The following is a 24295-nucleotide window of genomic DNA, read 5'->3' as shown; positions in this document are numbered from 1 at the left end:
ACCTTATTCGCCAGATTTAGCTCCCTCGGATTATTTTCTGCTTGGTGGTCAATAAAGAGGTGATATCGGCAGTTGATGGCTATTTTGAGAAGCTCGACTCCATAAAACTCTCTCCCACTCTTCATGTGTCCAATTTATATGTTCTCTAACCCACTGCAACCTCTTAATTTCTTTTTAACGTCTTAAAAGAGGTCTGCCACCATTCCAAAGAGACCAGCTTCTCTCAATTTCACTGTGGAAGAACTCAAATGCAAATCCCTAGATTCATTGATCTGAGCTGCTGAGCTATCTCAACTGTTGTGGTTTTTCGAAGCCTCCTTGAACGTTTTCTACCTCCAAAGCTTCCGTTGGATGCATATTTTTCAAGTTGTAGTCCAAGATATGTCGAGATATTTGGACTTCACGAAAAGATGTCGTGGTCCAAAAAGTACAAATCACAGCACGTCTTATAAGACTAACTGGAACTAAACTACAATCATAAACAACAAATAAATAATTCATAGCCGGTACTTGCAAGTTTTAACTGGTCGCACTTACCAACTTTGAACCGGTAACGTATTGAAATCCTACCAAATCCAGCATTTAGTCCGGAACTTGCACCGTCAGATTATGAACCAACAAACAATTTAACATAGAAAAAAAAATTAGTGCAAATAAAACACAATTATTTCAATAAATAAATTTAATTCTATATTTTTAATTATTCAAAGTATAAAAATATTTAGTCAGTTTTCGGAACCGGTGATTTCGTTGCATCGTTTGAAAGGGTCACCACCGTCATAACCTACAAAAATAAATATTATATATGACGTCAATATTACACAATAATCAAAGTATGTTATCAATTCATCAAATTGCATCTATACGATTTTATTTAATATTAATATGAAAATTTAAAAAAATAATTACGCTTTTTTTATAATATGCCGTATTAAACCCTACGAAATAACTGATTTGTATTAGTACATTCACTCAGCACATTGTATTCTAACCTCAAATTTACTTGTCAACACTTCTGTCATCTGTCAGATAATCTGAATCGAGTTATTTCCGTAAAACAAAGGTTAGTGCTCAATCGATAAGGGGTGGTGAATTTCTCTATTCATCCGATTTAAATTAAATTAAATCTGAATTTGGATTAAACGAGTTCGAACGTCAAATAAAGGTCACGTGAATAAATTAGCAAAAAAAATGTTTAGATGATGTCCGTATTCGAGAAAATCAAATTTCAATATCGAAATTGATTGGGTATAGTTTAAATATCGTATACAGAGGATTATACAGGGGCTAGTATGTACAAAAGTTGAAAAAAATCGACGGTTTAGTGCTCGAATTAAACATAGTTAGTAGTCAACGGGTTCTTTATGTACGCGTCAGTGACAAGTCTCAAACAAAATGGAGGCTTGTATTTTCAACAATCAAAAATTGGTCTTGGTTGTTTCGCTGGTGACGAGGAGTCTTTAGAAGATGACACACGTGCGAGAAGTCCATGTTCTTTCACTATGATCGCGTCAAAAAAAAGCAAAGGTCACGAAAATCACCAAAGCAGTAATGGTAACAATTTTTTGGGACTGTGGGATGTGGCTTCGCAGAGATTGAACACCCATCATATAGCCCATATCTGGAACCGTCTGACTTGAGTTAAGAGGTAAAAGATTCAACAGCGACGATGAAATTCCGAACTATTTGACGCTGAAAAGTATGTGGAAATAAAGAAAATCGATATTGGAAAATAATCACAACTATGGTGGCTTATTATATGTGGTATAGTCGAAAGTTAAAACTTCTGTTTTCAAGACCTTTTTTTCTAAAAAATCAATTCCAAATTGTGGTAGATTTAGAAGATTTGGAAATAACGTTCATGTATTATCGATAATTTTTGATTTTACGTACTTTGGAATGTCCCAAAAAAGTTTCAACAGTTGAGTTAGCTGGTGGTGTATATGCTGAGATTCCCATAAGTCCAAACAATGGATGAGCGGACGTAGGTTTAGGACTCGTAGCTTGGAGATCGTTGACTGAAATACAAGAATCTTCTTAACTATTTATCGTAACTTTCATATCAATATGTTTTTTCAAAACCAATAGAGAAATTTATTACTTTTTTTACCGCTTTTTTCGACTATACAACCGCAAAACATTCTTTTCACCACTCAAAAGATTCTTTTATGATCCTCGTAACGGTTTTTTTTAGTTTTATGAATAACCAACAATCACACATGGTCAAATCAGGTAAATAGCGTGCTTTCAACTATTGCCCACAGAATTATCTTGACAGACCTTCGCTTTCTCGTCATTATTAGGGATGGTAAATGTTAGTGAATCCCTTATCCACCATTTTTTAAATAATGAAACGTGATACCCAACTACCATATATTAATAATTGTTCTTCTTTCTTCCATAATAGGTCTAACGCCAGTTCGATCTTTCCTCATCCTTGCTCTAGATTTCCATTCCACATCTTTCGTAGTCGATCTCTACTCCCTTGCTATTTTCACCAATCTATCGACTTTATGTTGGTTCCATTGTTTTTACGCTGTGATATCCATTCGTCTGGTAGTGTTTTCTGAGATCTCCAACAGTTTCTGATCTAATTTGCTCTAGCTACTTGTCCTTTGCCTGTAGTGCTTGTGGGCTGACTGAGTTGCCTAATGGCATTGTTGCCGGTCCCAAGCCCGGGAAAAAGAGGAGAATAGGGGGGTAAGTTTAGCAGCCTACTCCCGATAACTCTTTAATATGCGTTTTGATTGAACCAAACGCTTGTTTGGTTGTCACAATCGTTACCTAGGTCAGTTCATTTGTTACCAAAAGTGAATTTACTGTTCCGGATCAAACACCTCATGATCAAACGATTTATTTTAAATTGGTTGTCAAGACAGCTTGTGGAGGACTTCCATCACCAAATGCTTTCTTATTTCCGTAACAAACTCCCCTGATTTTCATGCGTTTTGAGTCGATCTTAGACCAAGGCAATAATTAGCTTGCGAAATTCTTCTGGGAAGTCGCTAGTCGCTCAGTTCGTTGCGAGAAATCATTGCCTGCATCATTCAGTTTTAGGTAAATTGAAGCAGCGGATTATCTGCGGATTTGGTTCAATGAGTAAAGAAAAGTTCGCTTTCATTCATATCAGTGGAAGTTTTCTTTCGCGGTATCACATTTTTTTCTGTTTTGTTGTGGAGGTCGCAACCGGAAATCTTTTGTAGCAACATGGGGTAATGCCAATCCATGCCGGATGCTACATGTTGCCGATTGTTGCCTTGGTGTAACACCGACTTTAGATGTAGTTGCTGGTTGATAGATTGGCCACCCAGATCTAACACATTTCCACCTATTTCTTGGGACTGATCACACAAAAAATTTGCACGATTAGTACAAAAGAAACGAACTTTGTCCACAAAACTTCTACTTACTCAAATGCGGCCACTCGCTATAAACCACTTTGAGGTTGACATCATTCCCGGAATCTCCCTGCCTCGATTCCCTATTTTCCGGCTCAATTCTCACGGAAAACTTGCGAGAATCCAAAGTAACATTGTTTTCGGTTCCGTTTTGTACTTTGGGTGCCATACTCCAGGATACTGCCGGACTAGCAGTAACAAAACTATAAGCTTGCGGGGTGACGACGTAAACCTTTTCCTTAGTATAAGGAGATACTGTTGGATGAGCTGCCCTCCAAGGAGATCTACGCAAAAAGAAACGACAATATTTACACAGGATATCACAAGAATTAAGTAGATCATCTCACCCAGAATCTTCACCAGCACTAGATTTCGTGGGGGAACCAATAGATGGAGCTTTAGTATCAGCGGCTATTATCAGATTAGTTTCTACGTCTGAATCTTGTGAAATAATTTCTTTTCTTGAAGATTCAGCTGAATGATGATCGAATATATATTTGGAAGGTGTAGTATACGTTTCTTTCGGGTTTGTGGTGAGATAATCCCCTGGGATTTGTTTGGGGGTAACAGCACCTTCTAATTTTTCTTTAGAATAAGATTGTTGAGTCCATTTATCTATACTTTTTTGTAATGTTATAATATCGTATGGTAGATTTCCTTTATCTCTATTAGCGGCTATGAAATCGTTAATATTATAAACGGCGGTACTGGAAGTCGAAAAAGGTTTACCGGAAACTTTAGTTAATCTAGTTGTGTCAATGTCATTCAAATATTTCGACCAATCAGATTGTTCGGTAGGCATTGGTGGGGTATAAACAGGAACCAGCGTGGTGTAACCATCTATTATACTTTTAACGTTATCGTGGGCTTTATAAAATTTATTATTAGTGTAAGGTACTATTAGTTGTTTTGTTTTTTGGGTTCCTTTCCACGTCGGTTCCAATTGGTATTTAGGTTTCCAATCTTTGTAATCTAAAGAAGGCGATTTAAATGTTTCATTCTTATTAAAATCTGTTTCGACATTCTCCACTGGTACTATCAAAAAGTTATGTTTTTCGTTGGTGGTAGTACTTCCTTTATTTGGACTAGCAACTGAACCATTTAAATTACTGGCTGATGTTTGAGAATCATCAACAATTATTGGATTTTCACTAAGTTTAATATTATCGTCATTGCCTTTTTCGAAACCATCTTGTTGCGTTTTTGCGATACGATTATACCCCGCTGAATCTTCATTAACTTCAACTTCGATTAGAGGAGATTGAATCACGTTTATTGGATGCTCAATGCTCGCTAAATAATCAGCTACATTAACACTCTGCTGCACTTGAACGTTATCCGTACCACCATATTGATTTTGATGAAAATCTACATGTTGGTATTTAGGTACCACCGGCAGTGGGTTCAAATTTAAAAAACTTTGTCCTCCGTAATCGTCACTATCTCCACTCGGCGCTGGTATCGAATCGAAAGGTCGATTCAAATCCGAATGATCATTGGTGATCGGATTACCGTAGCTATCAGAAGGTACAGGTGGAGGAATATAATTTGATTCCACCGGAATGTTCGTCAAAGCAGAAATATCTTCTACATTGAAAATATTCGGTCGTTGAGTTCTTGGAGGGAATTTATCGAAACTAGTCGGTGGCGGTGGTACCAGATCCGAATTAAATCCATTAGAAACTGGTTGAAGGATTGTAGACTTGATCTCTTGCGCTGGAGCCATCAAAAACACCGGAAGCTCATTATGCGATTTAATTGGACCATGCAACACATAAGGGGGTATCGGGGGATCAAAATTTGTACTTTGAGGACCATTGAATTCCGGTGGACCATAACTAGGTTTTGGCGGGCCATAGTTTGGTTTCGGCGGGCCGTATTTTGGTTTCGGCGGGCCGTAGTTTGGTTTCGGCGGGCCGTATTTCGGTTTCGGTGGGCCGTAATTATCTTTAAGTGGAGGTCCATATAATACTGGTGGTAATTTGTAATTCAGTGGAGGCGGTAACATGTAATCAGCTATGAAAATGTCTCCACCGGTATTGGGTAAACCCAAGTTGTTTGTGATATGTGGTGGTCCATAATAAGGTTTTGGAGGAGAGTTTGGTGTATTGATGAATTGGTTATTTGGTAAGACGCTTACTATACTAGTATCTATACTATGTACATTAGATAAAAGACTAGAAAAATCTTTGTTGGGTACTGGTTTAATTTTGTTATGGCCGATTATTGGTATCCAGGGTTCGAGGTTACAAAGATTACAATCCCTGTCATCTTGTCTATAAGGGGCGGGTAAATATTGTCGTCCTCCGTAACTCGTTTCTGCTGTAGCTAAATCTTTTTTGTTTGGAAAAATCCAAGAAGCTACTCTAGATAATAGAGATTGATTATCTTTTCTGTCTTCAATTGGTTTTTGTACGTCTTCGCCTTGCGTTGAGATCACCAGCCAGAACAGGGAGAAAAGAAGAAGCTGTAACAAGAAAAACATTAATAATTCAACGGATGTTTTCACTTTGTGAAACCATTATTAGCTCACAAACGTAGATTAGGCACCCACCATTAAGAATTGTACTTTATACAACAAGCGAAGATAATTTCAGTTAAATTAAATACAAAGATGAATTACTTATTTTAAACTTTTATATGTGACTTTAAAAGTCTAAGTTATCATTTAAAACGCTGTTAGGAAAAAATTTGAATGTTTCATATAATGATGAATCTTTCTCGATAATGCGATTTCTTTTATATACCAATCGAATAAATAGTCTCACTTTCATCTATTCAAGAACAAATTATCATTCATTTTAATGTCTCGTCTCTCGTGATCGATAACTTTTCTTTGAGAACTCTTTTCACAATCATATGATTGTTTCGTAAAGTGAAAATTTTTCACATACACATCCGCAGTGAATAGAATCTTTTAGTAGGACAAGTGCGAAGATCTTAATCTCATCGACCTTGGTCACGACGATTTTATACTATAAACTTTTTCACCTAAACTAATTCGTATTCGTAAATTCAGAAAAATATAAGTCCATAGGTACAAGAAATCTTGGATAAAAACGTACCATAGCAAACAAAAATAAAGATCTACAGAAGGTGCTAGAATTGTATAATTAGAAACTATCTAATCAACTTTGTTAGTTGAAGGAAGGATTGGATTCATATTGGGGTCCAAAACGACTTGATGATCATTGAAAAAATTCTTTTCGATGCTCAAAGGTACACAGTTGATATATTACAATCAGAAGTTGTATCTTTCTATATCTTTGTTATTTAAAAGTTTTTCTTTGACGTGATGGTGTAAAATAAGACGTGGGGCAATAATAGTATGATGTTGAATCAATATTGTGATCCACAACGACGTGGTGATCATTAAAAAAATTCTTTTCGATGCTCAAAGGTACACAGTTGATATATTACAATCAGAAGTTGTATCTTTCTATATCTTTGTTATTTAAAAGTTTTTCTTTGACGTGATGGTGTAAAATAAGACGTGGGGCAATAATAGTATGATGTTGAATCAATATTGTGATCCACAACGACGTGGTGATCATTAAAAAAATTCTTTTCGATGCTCAAAGGTACACAGTTGATATATTACAATCAGAAGTTGTATCTTTCTATATCTTTGTTATTTAAAAGTTTTTCTTTGACGTGATGGTGTAAAATAAGACGTGGGGCAATAATAGTATGATGTTGAATCAATATTGTGATCCACAACGACGTGGTGATCATTAAAAAATTTCTTTTCGATGCTCAAAGGTACACAGTTGATATATTACAATCAGAAGTTGTACCTTTCTATATCTTTGTTATTTAAAAGTTTTTCTTTGACGTGATGGTTTAAAATAAGACGTATGGCAATAATAGTATGATGTTGAATCAATATTGTGATCCACAACGACGTGGTGATCATTAAAAAAATTCTTTTCGATGCTCAAAGGTACACAGTTGATATATTACAATCAGAAGTTGTATCTTTCAATTTCTTTGTTATGTAAAAGTTTTTCTTTGACGTGATGGTGGAAAATAAGACGCGGGGCAATAATAGTATGATGGTGAATCAATATTGTTGTCCACAACGATGTGGTGATCATTAAAAAAATTCTTTTCGATGCTCAAAGGTACACAGTTGATATATTACAATCAGAAGTTGTATCTTTCAATTTCTTTGTTATGTAAAAGTTTTTCTTTGACGTGATGGTTTAAAATAAGACGTATGGCAATAATAGTATGATGGTGAATCAATATTGTGATCCACAACGACTTGGTGATCATTAAAAAAATTCTTTTCGATGCTCAAAGGTACACAGTTGATATATTACAATCAGAAGTTGTATCTTTCAATTTCTTTGTTATGTAAAAGTTTTTCTTTGACGTGATGGTGTAAAATAAGACGTAGGGCAATAATAGTATGATGGTGAATCAATATTGTGATCCACAACGACGTGGTGATCATTAAAAAAATTCTTTTCGATGCTCAAAGGTACACAGTTGATATATTACAATCAGAAGTTGTATCTTTCAATTTCTTTGTTATGTAAAAGTTTTTCTTTGACGTGATGGTGTAAAATAAGACGTAGGGCAATAATAGTATGATGTTGAATCAATATTGTGATCCACAACGACTTGGTGATCATTAAAAAAATTCTTTTCGATGCTCAAAGGTACACAGTTGATATATTACAATCAGAAGTTGTATCTTTCTATATCTTTGTTATTTAAAAGTTTTTCTTTGACGTGATGGTGTAAAATAAGACGTGGGGCAATAATAGTATGATGGTGAATCAATATTGTGATCCACAACGACTTGGTGATCATTTAAAAAATTCTTTTCGATGCTCAAAGGTACACAGTTGATATATTACAATCAGAAGTTGTATCTTTCTATATCTTTGTTATTTAAAAGTTTTTCTTTGACGTGATGGTGTAAAATAAGACGTGGGGCAATAATAGTATGATGTTGAATCAATATTGTGATCCACAACGACTTGGTGATCATTAAAAAAATTCTTTTCGATGCTCAAAGGTACACAGTTGATATATTACAATCAGAAGTTGTATCTTTCAATTTCTTTGTTATGTAAAAGTTTTTCTTTGACGTGATGGTTTAAAATAAGACGTATGGCAATAATAGTATAATGTTGAATCAATATTGTTATCTACAACGACGTGGTGATCATCTGAAGAGAAGATATCCATGGCAGAGGTCACCAACTGGAGATTCTGCAAGAGATCTACTCCTGCGCATTCCATTAACAACCTTGAAGAAATACTTCTAATGCCTTGGGACACAAAAATCCTTGATTCCTTCGGGAGGAGATAACGTATTCTTTTATTGTGAGTTGTAGGAGGTTCAACACCTTTTGTGTTACAAAAACACATAGAAATAACATCGAGCAAACGCTTTTTGTTGTGCAGACACCATTTTGACCACTAATAAACACGGTTTTAATAGAAACGCGTTGCTGCTATCTATCGGAAACAACGTTAAACTCTTTCTAACAGTTTATAGTTGGATCAAATCGTATTCATAGATGTATAGCTACCATCTTTCTAAATTTTACGATTCTTTTTAAATACCCCGTATAATTGCGTTCTAAGAAAAACGAAATGCATCTATCTGATGAGTTTTTTTGTTTATATAAATCAAGGCCATAGAGAGTATACTTTAAATGGTCGTAGTTGTATTGAAAGTAAGAGAAACAATGAATGATGTCGTGTATATGTTAATTTGGTATCCACCTGTTTATATTGTTGAGTAAAAAGTGGGTAATAACGTGGGATACGAGGTTTATACCTGTTATTGTGATTAAAATAGTAGCGAACATTATCATTCAACAAAAAACAAATAATTTTTTTAAAAATACGAAGCATATAAATATTCTGTATTCTATACAGGGCGTCCCACGACGAGAAAACTATCTACCGGTTCTACCAGAAGTCGACCCTGAACACCCTGTATATTGATACATTTTTGAAATTTGCGTAAAATTTTAGTATACTTTTGTTCAGAAACTTTTTTCGAAAAATGCATACTTTTTTAGTTATTAATTTTTTTGTAAAAAATTTCACCGTTGCAGACCCTTATACATTATTTTTTTTCGAAAATACCCTTAAAGATATGAAAATGGTTTCTGTTCGGTTGTTTTTAGCAATGTCAGGAGTATTTAAATCTATGCTGCAAAATTTTTCATCCTATACAGGGCGTGTATAAAAATTGTTCAAAATTTAACTTTATAAATATGAGATTTCTTTATTTTTTTTGAACCACGGTATTTGTATGTATAGGAAAGTATACATGTATTTGTCTTATTTTTCACTCCTGAATGCATTAAAATGGAAAAAACCGGGTGGTTCTATTTAAAAAAAAAGAAATTTGATATTTATGATATTAAACTTTGAACAATTTTTATACACTCCCTGTATAAAATGAAACATTTTTTAACATAGATTCAAATACGTCTGACCTTGCTAAAAGCAATCGAACAGAAACTATTTTTATATCTTTAAGGGTATAATCGTAAAAAAACTATTTATAAGGGTCTGCAACTGTCAAATTTTCTACAAAAAAATGAATAATTAAAAAAGTATACATTTTTCGAAAAAAGTTTTAAAACAAAAGTATACTAAAATTTTACGTAGATTTCAAAAATGTATTAATATACAGGGTGTTTTATTTGAAATAACAAAGTTACAGTCGACTTCCGGTAGAACCGGAAGTCGGTCATCTTTGAAAATATTTTAGTTAGAAAGATCGTATTCGAAAACCCAAACGTAGAAATTTTCATGATTTTACTATAAGTATTTTGCCCCTATATATATAAAAATGAGATGCTGTTCGTTAGTCTCGCTATAACGCGAGAACGGCTGGACCGATTTGGCTCATTATGGTCTAGAATTATTTGTGAAAGTCCAAAGGAGGTTTTAAAGGGGAATAAATTTGAAAATACTCGGAAGTAAATGAAAACAACAATTAAATTCAACGCGAACCATAATATTTGACATTTGACAACTAACATTTCGATCCGTCCTCTATGTCGATCAAAACCTCAGACAAAGACCTTCTATCCACTTAAACAAATCATTGTGCACCAAATTAATCATATTTTGTTATTAGTTTGTGATGGATTGCTTAGTAAATCAACTTTACGAGATTGTGGATTGTGGACGATGTGATATTGTCGTCATTCCGCTTCGTGATCAACCGAGTAAAACGAGAGTGTGGATAGCAAACACATCTGCCGCCTCCAGTCGCCAGATTCGAGAAGAAAACCTCTAGGAGGCGCCTCGTGACAGTTTGAAACGGAAACGCACGCAAAGTTTTGGAAAACGGACTCGGATTCATCTTTTAAATACCTTCTCCTTCTTCTGGGTAAACACCTATGAAAATTGTGTAATCACGTGCGTGCATAATCATAAATCGTTTAGATTTTGGTGTACATTTTCCACTGGTTCTATTGAACTACATATTTATTCATGGAAAAATATTGTTAATTGTAACGAATAAACTGTTGTCTGAGTGCACATACTAAATGGATATCCTTAATTAAAATATAATAAATATCGTAATTAAAGTCAACTTAATTGAACAACAATCAGTTATTCTTATATGCTTAGTGCATCGTATCGCCATCAGCCATTCAGGTCATCGCCGATACCAATAGATCTTCTGGAAGAAGAAATGACAAAAATACAAATAAATACAAATAAATTTTTAAAAATCCCCATCGATCCCATGTGTGCTACAAAATTTATTCGGGTCAAAGGTCAAACTTTGAGGTTTTTTGAATTTCTCTCGAAAACAGTAAGTTGTATAAAAAAAAACCTCTAAGCAAAGTTGTAGATCTTAAAATTCTCTACAAAAATTAACCCTATGATTTTTTTTCTAAGAGTTACCATTCCTGAGATATCGCGATTCTAAGAGTCACATTATACGTGGTATGCCAGTCAGGCTCTAGATGTTATCTTATTATTGATATGACCTTGGCAATTGACACAGTACACATGAACACAGCAATACGACTTTTTACAGCCACATTTGGCACTACAACTTTTTTTAGCAATTACAATAAATAGTTTTTTTTGGAGCAGGTAGAGGTGAAGTTTGAATCGGTTCTAGAGTATTTCCAAACCCAGTCTTCTGAGTTGGGTTAGGTTAGGTTAGGATATAAGACTTGAATAGCAAATGTCGATGCTGGAGCTCAATCTTTAGCACTAAAAAGGTGGCTTATATGTATAATGTGATTCTTAGAATCGCGATATCTCAAAAATGGTAACTCTTAGGGAAAAATCATACACACCATTTTTGTAGAGAATTTTAGGATCTACAACTTTGATTTGAAGTTTTTTTTAATAAAACCCACCGTTTTCGAAAAAAATTTGAAAAACCTTAAATTTTGACATTCGACCCTGAATTACTTTTGTAACACACATAGGATCGATGAGGATTTCAAAAACTTTATTTGTAATGGTAAATTCCAGCTCTCCACCAATATTTGACTCTCCGGGAATTTTTGTTATTTTAAATACCTATATTGACCGGACTATAAAAGTTGCACCTTGTATATATTATTAGTTATTTTTAATATATCAACTAGCAGATGTAATACTTTTAAATTTGATAGTTAGACTGTGGAAATTGAAATTTTTTTATGCCAAAAAGCGATACTTTTGAAGATTTGAATTTTTATTTTGATACAACTTGCTGTTTTCGAAAAAAATCCAAAAAAATAGCAGATGTCGATGCTGGAGCACCATGTTTGTAGAGATTTTTACGATCTACAACTTTTGTTTCAAGTTTTTTTTTGATAAAACTCGCCGTTTTCGAGAAAACCTCATAAAAACCTCAAATCTGGACCTTTGACCCCGAATAAATTTTGTAGCACGCATAGTATCGATGGGGATCTTTAGAAATGTATTTGTAATGATAAATTCCAGCACTCCACCAATATTTGACTCTCCGGGAATTTTTGTTATTTTAAATACCTATATTGACCGGACTATAAAAGTTGCACCTTGTATATATTATTAGTTATTTTTAATATATCAACTAGCAGATGTAATACTTTTAAATTTGATAGTAAGACTGTGGAAATTGAATTGTTTTATGCCAAAAAGCGATACTTTTGAAGATTTGAATTTTTATTTTGATACAACTTGCTGTTTTCGAAAAAAATCCAAAAAAATAGCAGATGTCGATGCTGGAGCACTATTTTTGTAGAGATTTTCAAGATCTACAACTTTTGTTTCAAGTTTTTTTTTGATAAAACTCGCCGTTTTCGAGAAAACCTCATAAAAACCTCAAATCTGGACCTTTGACCCCGAATAAATTTTGTAGCACGCATAGTATCGATGGGAATCTTTAGAAATGTATTTGTAATGGTAAATTCCAGCTCTCCACCAATATTTGACTCTCCGGGAATTTTTGTTATTTTAAATACCTATATTGACCGGACTATAAAAGTTGCACCTTGTATATATTATTAGTTATTTTTAATATATCAACTAGCAGATGTAATACTTTTAAATTTGATAGTTAGACTGTGGAAGTTGAATTGTTTTATGCCAAAAAGCGATACTTTTGAAGATTTGAATTTTTATTTTGATACAACTTGCTGTTTTCGAAAAAAATCCAAAAAAATAGCAGATGTAGATGCTGGAGCACTATTTTTGTAGAGATTTTTAAGATCTACAACTTTTGTTTCAAGTTTTTTTTTTTATAAAACTCGCCGTTTTCGAGAAAACCTCATAAAAACCTCAAATCTGGACCTTTGACCCCGAATAAATTTTGTAGCACGCATAGTATCGATGGGGATCTTTAGAAATGTATTTGTAATGATAAATTCCAGCACTCCACCAATATTTGACTCTCCGGGAATTTTTGTTATTTTAAATACCTATATTGACCGGACTATAAAAGTTGCACCTTGTATATATTATTAGTTATTTTTAATATATCAACTAGCAGATGTAATACTTTTAAATTTGATAGTTAGACTGTGGAAGTTGAATTGTTTTATGCCAAAAAGCGATACTTTTGAAGATTTGAATTTTTATTTTGATACAACTTGCTGTTTTCGAAAAAAATCCAAAAAAATAGCAGATGTAGATGCTGGAGCACTATTTTTGTAGAGATTTTTAAGATCTACAACTTTTGTTTCAAGTTTTTTTTTTTATAAAACTCGCCGTTTTCGAGAAAACCTCATAAAAACCTCAAATCTGGACCTTTGACCCCGAATAAATTTTGTAGCACGCATAGTATCGATGGGAATCTTTAGAAATGTATTTGTAATGGTAAATTCCACCAATATTTGGCTTGTTACTTCACCACTATTTGTATGTTTAAATTGACCGGACTATAAGTTACTATTTCCTTTTAATCGAATTTTCCCGATGGACTTTTTCTTAAATCAAAATATTAGTTTATAAATCAACGGTATAAATTGACGTAAACGTTTTCTTGACGAAATTAGACAAAAGTTTATCGACTCGCGTGCTAGTGAAGAGAATCAGTTCGTTAAATTAGTTTCTATGTTAGCAAAAAACTGTGCATGAAAATATCGCTGGATCTGTTGATTAAGTTGAAATTTCATTACCACGTAGCCTAAGAGACATGTTTGTTGGTTACTCACACTATTTAAATACGAGGTATATCCACAAAGTAAGATAGAAATTAATTCATCATTAAGAATTGTACAGAGTTGTACTTAATATAACGAGCGAATATAATTTAAGTAAAATTAAATACAAATATTAATTTGTTGTTTTAAAGTTTGTTATATAACTTAAAAAGTTAATGAAAGTTACTCATATGGGTAAAAAACTTTGTCGGGTACAGTTTTATAACAGTAAAATCAAACTGGGGATAATTTAATAGTTATGACAATTTCCTGGTAATTGTGACTTACCAAATTTTTCCCCCGTGGTCTTAATTTATCATCTTCCTCACAATTACTGTCGTTTGAATCAATTACAAGTCTGTTTAAAACTGATACATGTTGCTACATTGGTTTTCAATTCTCGTTGTTAGCATTTGAACATTTTTTCATTATCAGTTCCTCAACTAACTAATTTAACTAACGCGTCTCGACAATTAAGATCATTGACACATTATCTAAACATTCTTGGAGCGAACTTCCTACCTGGTGGCTACGGCGCTTATTGGAGTATTGTGTAAGTTTCTGAAGTCGATGGACCGTTCAATTTAATGTAGCTTGTTCAGTGGTTTGCCACAACAATTCAAGGATATGTTTCCTTTTCAGTTCTGCCAGAATACCTTGAAGATTTGGCATTATGTTTGATACCAACACACTGTAGATTGTTTTGCATATTGTACTTAACCTGTCGGTTTGATTTTTGGACAAATTTCGAAAATATTTCTTCTTCGTGTATATATAGGTATTCAGTATTTGCCAGAAACATCTTTTGGACATTTCTCGACTAAGAAGTTGACTAAAAACAATTCAAATCACTTTTTTTGGGCATCTCTTCTCAACTGTTTGGATTCTCTCTTTGCTAGGTTCTAGTAGGACGTTCACTGAATCTGCAAAACGTCTTGATGATGGTTGATCTTGAGGAACTTTTATTTAAGGATAATTTTGACCTTTAATACACTAATAACTACCGACTGGGAATAAATATAATGTAGGAATTTCAAGAGTTTCGTTTTTTGTGTAATATTGTTGTTTATCTATACTTTTGAATGATTCACTGATTATTGGAATTGAATATTGTCGCAAAGGGGCGTCTCTTATATAAGTATTTATACTATAAGGGACGTTGTCAATTCTCATTAATATTAAATACCCACATATAATTAAAAATGCTGTTTTCATTATTGTACCACTGAAGATGGAATTGAAACTGAACCAGGAAAAGGAAAACTCTTTCACTTTTAAGTTGGTAATGTCGCCATCGGAATTTACTAATTGTTTAAGGTAATACCGGTTTCAGTAACAACAGGAAAAGGTATAAAGATAACAAAGAATTTCAGAGAAAACATTGTTTGTTCCAATAAAACATCGAGATGTTTATTTAGTTGTAACACGTACATGAAAATGTGTTTAAAAAACAATCCGGGTTAAGTTAATACTTGTAGAAAACAAAATTAAGTGAAATCTAAAGAAACCGATCAACTATATTGTTCAATATTTATATAAATTGTTGGAGTATGCGAAGAAATGTTAATCGATATTGTAGGAATAAAAAAAGTAATTTCAAGCTTTGGAAAACCTACGAGGACGGTCCCAGAAGTACCTGAACCAACAATAAAACTTAATAATCTTCTAGCTCCACACACTTTTTCCCAGCGATGTTCAATAACTTTTCATCGTTGGAAAATCTTTGACCAACGAGTATGGGGACAGAAAATAATCCGAGGGGGCTAAATCTAGCTAATACGGTAGCAATTCAAACGGATGTGTGAGCTGGTGCATTGCCTTGATGAAACAACACTTTCTTCTGTACCAAATGCGACTGTTTTTGTTTGATTTCTTCGCTCAAACGTTGCAATAAGTTCATAGTTTTTCATTTTTCAAGATAGTCAATAAAAATTATCCCAAGCGCATCCCAAATAACCGACGACATGACGTTTCCTGCGGATGGAACAGTTTTTTCCTTCTTTGGAGCGGGTTCTTCCTTTTCAGTCCATTGTTTCATCATGATTAAGGTGCAGTGCAAAAATTTGACTTTATTTCTGTAGAACAATGCCAAACACTCGATGGAAACTTTCATGACGCCGTTTCTGTTCCGTTTTGTGTAAAAGCAGCTTTCTCATATCTAAATTTTCAGTTAATTTTCAGTCGACGATAATCCAGTGGATTTTCTTCAACATTTCTGGAATCGTCACCTTATTTGGTCGACAACTACGATGCTGGTCCTGGCAGATCGAATTCAGCTTTTAGGTTCACTATTGATGATATTTTTCAAGCAACTGCCACCATCTCTGGATCAGACCAGGAACTTCTGGGTCCATTCTCATACATTAAGTGAAAAATTGTATTCTTAATGAAGTGCATTAAGGAGAAATAAGTTTCCGAAATTCTAAAGTTTCAAAGTATGTACAGAGCAAAACAGAAATCAGGAATTTTGAGTACAAACTAGCGCGGTCTGTAATTTCTTAGCCTAATATAAAAAGAAAGTTCATTTTGCACATTATGTATGTCGTTTGCTTTATAGTCTACCACAAATCGTTTGACTCTATTCGGCATGACTTACTGCTTGACATCAAACAGCGGAACTGCGAACTAGCGACTCTCTAACTACGGAACGCCTTCAGATACTTAGAGGAGTCCATCAGGGATGCATGGCCTTAAAAGACCATCAAAAGTATGCCGACCTACGAAATCACAATAAACGTTCATAAAACCAAACTAATGGTCATAAGCAGACAACGACACGTCGAAGCTCAATTACTTGTCAATGGAAATAACATAGAGGGACTCAAAAAATTCGAATACCTTGGATATATGTGGGGGATTGCGATGAGGAAGTTAAAACTCGGATAGCAATTGCAAAAACAGCTTTTACAAAGTTTAATGAGTACCTAATCCGCCGAGAAGTCCCCCTAACCCTTAGATTGATAAACTGTTATATTTGGCCAATCCTTTTGCACTGTGTGGTCCCTGAAAGAGAGGTCCTTGAACAGAATAGAAGCAATGGCCGTCGCGCAGGCTTCTGCGGATCCCATGGACCTATCAAATAACGAATGAAGAAATCCTGCGAGGAGAGGACGTAAACAACATTCCTGGCTACGGAATATAAGAGACTGGTGTGGCATTCAGGGTGCGGCAACAATTTTTCGTGCCTTCGAAAGTTTTGTTACTAATATAAACAGAAAAGTTGACTAATGAGAAAGAAGAAAACCCTTCGTCTGTCTGGTTTAAAAAGGTTTATTGGAGTTGGCCCCGATATAGGAATTGCTCCTCTGCAGAGCTGGGATTGTTGTGATAGGTTTGTGGTTGCGTTGCGAAGAATCTTCCAATCCGGAAAACAAACGGTTACTTCCAGGTTTAGGGATATATTTTTCAGTTTTTTTGTTGGTTTTTCTGTTATTTGTTTTGGTTAATTTTTTGTTTTGTTTATTATTTAATTGGAAACGGGTAACAAGGAAACGGGCGAGTACAACTAGGTCTCTGCATTATTCCGTATCGTCTGCCATTTGGCTGATGAACCGGTTACAGGAAAATCGCTGAAAATCTGCAATACCGACGATGTTTGACGGGATTTTTTTGTCTTTTTATTGTACATTGTGACATTGACAGACGTATCGATTATTCTTAGTCGTTAATTGACTCATTTCTACTTTATAATAGTTTCTTGTTTATCGTTTCGTGAATTTTGTTTTACCCTCGTATATTCAACTGAGTTTTTTAAAATTTTAAAACTTTGGTTCGTCGTATACATTTTTATTTTCAAACATCTAATTATCCAATTATTTATTACTTTCACGTAGCTTCAAAAAAAAAGAAATAGATAAATAAAAATTCAATAACAACATTCATTTTATACGATTCAAGTGAAAATGTATTTTTTTTTTATTACTATTTACTCTTACTTTTACTTGCGGGTAATTTGGCAAAAAATTTCTTTTCAAACCAATCACGTATTATAAGATGGCGACTATCCAACTGTGAAAGCTATCGAAAGCAACAGCCGTTAAAAAAATAAAGTTACTGTAAAAGCTGTTAAGTGGAATAAACAACAATTGGTCGATATTTGATTATACTTCTAATTATTTAACTATAAACTTTATGATCCTTAAATTTAGCTAATTTATATATTGTATTTTATTCTATCATTCATCCTAGATTCATGTGTATGTGCGCACACAGATGGCGCTGCCAATGTCAAATCCACATGACGTTTATGAAGTACCAACTGTCAAAAGACTATGTGTCAAAGTTTCATAACAATTCGATTGTTATTTTCAAAACAATCGATTCAAAACAATCAGAATACTGTACAAGCTCAGCAATGGCTTCAAAAGTCTTATCCGGACTCTGCTCCATCGAATAGAATCATTTGTTATAAATTTGCTGGTTGAATTTAAACGTGGTCGTACAAACACCGATGATGGTGAACGTTCTGGTCGTCCAATCGAGATGGTTACTCCAGAAAACGTCAAAAAAATCCACCAATTGGTTATATCTAATCGTAAATTGAGATAGCTGAGGCTCTAAATATATCAGAAGGCAGTGCGTTTACAAGTATGCATGAACATTAGACCAACAACTCATTGATGATTCAGAGCAGTGTTTGGCCAGGTTAACACGTAATAAATCAGATGTTTTGCCTCGATATGGGACGATGAATGAAATATGGATCCATCACTTTACTCCAGAATCAAAAAATCATCATCTGCGGCAGGTGAACCACGTCCGAAGCGTCCAAAGGCACAACAGTCATCTGGGAAGGTTATGGCTTCAGTATTTTGGGGTACGCATGGATTCTTGTTCATCGAATATCTCCAAAAGTGAGAGACAATCAATAACGAGTTGTTGGATCGTTTGAATGCAAAAATCAAGTAAAAATATCAAAGAGTTCCATCAATTATCAATTCAGTAGCAAAAATGGTGAAATTTAACGACTTACACTTCGGACTGTTTCCCCATCCAACGTATAGTCCGGATATGGCACCCAGTGACTACTGGCTATTCGTTGATCTCAAAAAAAATGCTCGTCGGTAAGAAATTCAGCTCATATGAAGACACAATTGCTGAAATTGAAGCTTATTTTGAGGGAAAAGACAAACCCTTCTTGTAGAAGGCAGGAGAAGTTGGAGAAGCATTAGGATAATTGTATTCTTCTTTTTCTTAATTAGTCATCGAGTCGCTGGTGCTATTTGGTCATAGCCAGTAAAAATAATTGCGCATTTAACTGCTTTTAGTTGCTCCAATCTTCATTTCGTCGAGGATATTCAACCTGCTGACCTCATAGCTCCCAATTATATCGTTAAGTCCACCAATGGAATATCCAGTAGAACCACAAGGGCACTAGTTAGGGAAGTTTGTAGTTAATCATCTTTTCTTCCATCTTCTGTAGCAATTTTTTGATTACCTACAGATTATCTTTCAAATTTTTAATCAGCATTTAATACTAGATGGGTGACATCTAAATCGTTCTTTCATATAAACTATTTAAACCAATAATATTTATAATATCATTGAAACAGTAATTTGTTATTTACTCACCTTATATCTAACCATATTTCTACTTCTAAATCTCATAAAATCATCCCTTACATATTTTTTGGTTTTGGGTACGTTAACAGCAACTGAAAAAAAAAACAGAAATTTTAATAACTATGAAAAAAACGAAGAAAAAAGTGACTTTTCCGTGGTTATCTTTAGTAAAATATCGGGTAGCATAGTTTAGACGAGACCGTACGATCTGTGAAGACCAGCAACGCAGTGGTCCACCAAATTAGGTGACGACTCCAATTTCCATTGAATGTTTGGTAATGTTTCACAGAAATAAAACCGTTTTATTAACCATGGATGGCAACGTGGATCCGTCACTTCACACCCGAATCAAAAGAACAATCAAAACAATGGATTGAAAAGGCAGAACCGGCTCCAAAGAAGGCAACTAACTTTCCATCTGCATACAAGGTGTTATCCGTTTTTTTTGTCCAGGTACTTCTGGGATTATCCTCGTAGTAATGGTACTAGCAAGCAATGACTGTTTAAGTAAGAGAAAGTGACGTGGTGATTTATTTATATATGCCCGGGTCTTCAAACATTCGTCTGCGGGTTCAATCTTAATTAAAAATTAGAAATTCATGTCGATTAGTTATAATTATAAATACGAATCTAATGCATTTAATTGCTTTTAATTGATGACTTTTGCTGACTGTCACTATCAAAAATCGACGATTTCTAATAGGTATTGGTCAATTAATGTAATTCCAACTGAATTTTACAAAAAAATCCATTTTTTTCAAAAGATATTTTATAATGAAACTGAAATAAAGAATTATGCCAATCGTAAATTACCTGTGTTAAATTTCTGATATTATTTATTGCGTTATATTGTTCATTGTCAGCTTCATAATATTTATCCATTGATTTTTGATCAAGTCAAGTCAAGATAAATCGAAGTTCATGACAACGACAACACCACAAAGGAAAATAGTAATGAGAAGTTCAAACATACAACTGAACGAAGAAAAGGCAATAAACTTAAAAGTTAGAACTTCAAACATATAACTGAACGAAGAAAAAGGCAATAAACTTAAAAGATAGAAGTTTAAACATATAACTGAACGAAGAAAAGGCAATAAACTTAAAAGTTAGAAGTTTAAACATACAAATGAATGAAGAAAAGGCAATAAACTTAAAAGATAGAAGTTTAAACATACAACTGAACGAAGAAAAGGCAATAAACTTAAAAGTTAGAAGTTTAAACATACAAATGAATGAAGAAAAGGCAATAAACTTAAAAGATAGAAGTTTAAACATACAAATGAATGAAGAAAAGGCAATAAACTTAAAAGATAGAAGTTTAAACATACAAATGAATGAAGAAAAGGCAATAAACTTAGTAGTTAGAAGTTTAAAAATACAACTGAACGAATATAAGGCAATAAACTTAGAAGTTAGAAGTTTAAACATACAACTGAACGAAAAAAAGGCAATAAACTTAAAAGTTAGAAGTTCAAACATACAACTGAACGAACAAAAAGGCAATAAACTTAGAAGTTAGAAGTTTAAACATACAACTGAACGAAGAAAAGGCAATAAACTTAAAAGTTAGAAGTTCAAACATACAACTGAACGAACAAAAAGGCAATAAACTTAGAAGTTAGAAGTTTAAACATACAAATGAATGAAGAAAAGGCAATAAACTTAAAAGATAGAAGTTTAAATATACAAATGAATGAAGAAAAGGCAATAAACTTAGTAGTTAGAAGTTTAAAAATACAACTGAACGAATATAAGGCAATAAACTTAGAAGTTAGAAGTTTAAACATACAACTGAACGAAAAAAAGGCAATAAACTTAAAAGTTAGAAGTTCAAACATACAACTGAACGAACAAAAAGGCAATAAACTTAGAAGTTAGAAGTTTAAACATACAACTGAACGAAGAAAAGGCAATAAACTTAAAAGCTAGAACTTCAAACATACAACTGAACGAAGAAAAGGCAATAAACTTAAAAGCTAGAACTTCAAACATACAACTGAACGAAGAAAAGGCAATAAACTTAAAAGTTAGAAGTTCAAACATACAACTGAACGAACAAAAAGGCAATAAACTTAAAAGCTAGAACTTCAAACATACAACTGAACGAACAAAAAGGCAATAAACTTAAAAGTTAGAAGTTCAAACATACAACTGAACGAAGAAAAAGGCAATAAACTTAGAAGTTAGAAGTTTAAACATACAACTGAACGAAGAAAAGGCAATAAACTTAGAAGTTAGAAGTTCAAACATACAACTGAACGAAAAAAAGGCAATAAACTTAAAAGTTAGAAGTTCAAACATACAACTGAACGAACAAAAAGGCAATAAACTTAGAAGTTAGAAGTTTAAACATACAACTGAACGAAGAAAAGGCAATAAACTTAAAAGTTAGAAGTTCAAACATACAACTGAACGAACAAAAAGGCAATAAACTTAGAAGTTAGAAGTTTAAACATACAAATGAATGAAGAAAAGGCAATAAACTTAAAAGATAGAAGTTTAAATATACAAATGAATGAAGAAAAGGCAATAAACTTAGTAGTTAGAAGTTTAAAAATACAACTGAACGAATATAAGGCAATAAACTTAGAAGTTAGAAGTTTAAACATACAACTGAACGAAAAAAAGGCAATAAACTTAAAAGTTAGAAGTTCAAACATACAACTGAACGATCAAAAAGGCAATAAACTTAGAAGTTAGAAGTTTAAACATACAACTGAACGAAGAAAAGGCAATAAACTTAAAAGCTAGAACTTCAAACATACAACTGAACGAAGAAAAGGCAATAAACTTAAAAGCTAGAACTTCAAACATACAACTGAACGAAGAAAAGGCAATAAACTTAAAAGTTAGAAGTTCAAACATACAACTGAACGATCAAAAAGGCAATAAACTTAGAAGTTAGAAGTTCAAACATACAACTGAACGAACAAAAAGGCAATAAACTTAGAAGTTAGAAGTTCAAACATACAACTGAACGAATAAAAAGCAATAAACTTAAAAGTTAGAAGTTTAAACATACAACTGAACGAATAAAAAGCAATAAACTTAAAAGTTAGAAGTTCAAACATACAACTGAACGAACAAAAAGGCAATAAACTTAAAAGTTAGAAGTTCAAACATACAACTGAACGAAGAAAAGGCAATAAACTAATAAGTTAGAAGTTTAAACTGAATGAAGATATAGATACATACCTCTATATGTGACCCAGCCACTCTATTCCAGTGCCAGTTTTTAGAGCAACAAAAAAATTATGGACATAGAACAAGGAGGAACAAGAAAAAAGGAAAATCAAGGAAAAGATGGTACGCAGAGGTAATGGAAAACCTAAGAAAAAGAGAGAGAAACAGAGGAATTCAAGACTGGAAAACGAAAGCAAAAAATTGGAAAGAGTGAAGGTAATGAGTTCCATGCTATGGGCTTAAAAGGCATTAATTTCACCATTTTAAACATCAAAGCATATTAAATCGTCTTTCAAACACAATATTTTTTTTATTTTTGATCTGATGAATAATTAGAAAAAAATATGCTTATAGTGAAAAGTTTACAGTGGCCCCTCTCAACATTATATGTTGATGAACTAGACTTATGAAATATACAGGGTGTAATTAGTAAAGTATGTTTATTTCGCAACAAAAATATTCAAATATATTTTGAATTATTGATTAAGTTAAGTCGTATAAATATTAAAAACTTACTCGATTATGTTTTTTTTTACGAAAAAAATAGCACTAGAATATCATCGACAATACGCACTAACCGATAAATACAGGAACGCACTCTGCAAACAACAAATTTTCATGAACGTCTATCGAAGCGAGTGAAAGCTCTAAAGCGCAATTACTATGTGGGAAAAACGTAAAGAAATACCACTCCGACCGTGTTGTACCGACGTTCAAATCATCAAATAAACTAAGAAGAGTCACAAAGATGTTTTATACCGGCGTGACCCATATAGGGGTACCGTCAAATCGTTTTGATACCTACCTGCTAGCGGAAGACATTCGTGGGGTGATACGAGATTCACTTTTGGTCTGGTATTTCATAAATCTAGTTGAGGAATGCGTTTGTGGTAATATCTATGATATACGCGCAATAAAAAAATTTATTTCATTTATTTCTGTTGGCATTTCTAAAAAATATGATAAAATAAACTCATTAAATGCATTCGAACTAAATAATTTTGTTTCAATTAGAATTAAAAACGTTTATTAAGATTTATGAAACTTGGGGTCGTTTATAGAACGCCAGGGGATGTTGGAAATATAAAGAAAACCCCACTAAAGAGATGGGCAGAAACTTACATGGGTATTTGAAAAATAGATAAATAAATTGAAAGAAATTCTAGTGAGACTCATAATTGAATAAACCATCCCCTTAGTAATATCATCCCTATAACATGGCGTATAAAATTGAGCTATAGTTTCGAAGAAGATAACATCATTATATTCAATTTTTAATTGATTATAAATTACGTTTCTAAACTGGAAAACAATCATAATTTTAATTCACCGAATTTACTATTTATAAGTATTTTACGTGATATTTTCATTGCATTAATACCCAAACTTTTCTAAATTTTCACCAATACTGACTTTCCAAGCATCTGTTTAGTGTACTAAATCAGGTCCGGACTTAGTACAAAAGAGCAACGCGAAATGAAGAAAAACAGAGACAAAAACGTTTTTTTTATAATTTAAAAATAGAAT

The 24295-nt window shown here is 33.3% G+C and overlaps 1 protein-coding gene across 2 annotated transcripts; it reads right to left on the bottom strand.

Moving 5' to 3' along the window:
• Window positions 1–664: 664 nt before the first annotated feature.
• LOC130902388 (uncharacterized) lies at window positions 665–23982 on the bottom strand. 2 transcript variants are annotated; one of them, XM_057814494.1, is made up of 6 exons: window positions 23285–23982; window positions 19592–19674; window positions 3746–5865; window positions 3411–3682; window positions 1894–2018; window positions 665–784 (listed from the first exon to the last, which is right to left on the bottom strand). In XM_057814494.1, the coding sequence occupies exons 2-6, from the start codon at window positions 19625–19627 to the stop codon at window positions 722–724; spliced, it is 2616 nt and encodes an 871-aa protein (XP_057670477.1). In that variant the 5' UTR covers window positions 19628–19674; window positions 23285–23982; the 3' UTR covers window positions 665–721. The 2 variants fall into 2 exon arrangements, with proteins under 2 accessions (XP_057670477.1, XP_057670478.1); XM_057814495.1 differs by lacking the exon at window positions 23285–23982 and adding an exon at window positions 22781–22802.
• Between the last annotated feature and the right edge of the window lie 313 nt (window positions 23983–24295).

This window comes from Diorhabda carinulata, chromosome X, assembly GCF_026250575.1.
Source record: "Diorhabda carinulata isolate Delta chromosome X, icDioCari1.1, whole genome shotgun sequence".
In the NCBI taxonomy this organism is placed as follows: Eukaryota; Metazoa; Arthropoda; class Insecta; order Coleoptera; family Chrysomelidae; genus Diorhabda; species Diorhabda carinulata.
The sequence above is the reverse complement of the archived record's forward strand: the minus strand, read 5'-3'. Positions and strand labels throughout refer to the sequence as shown.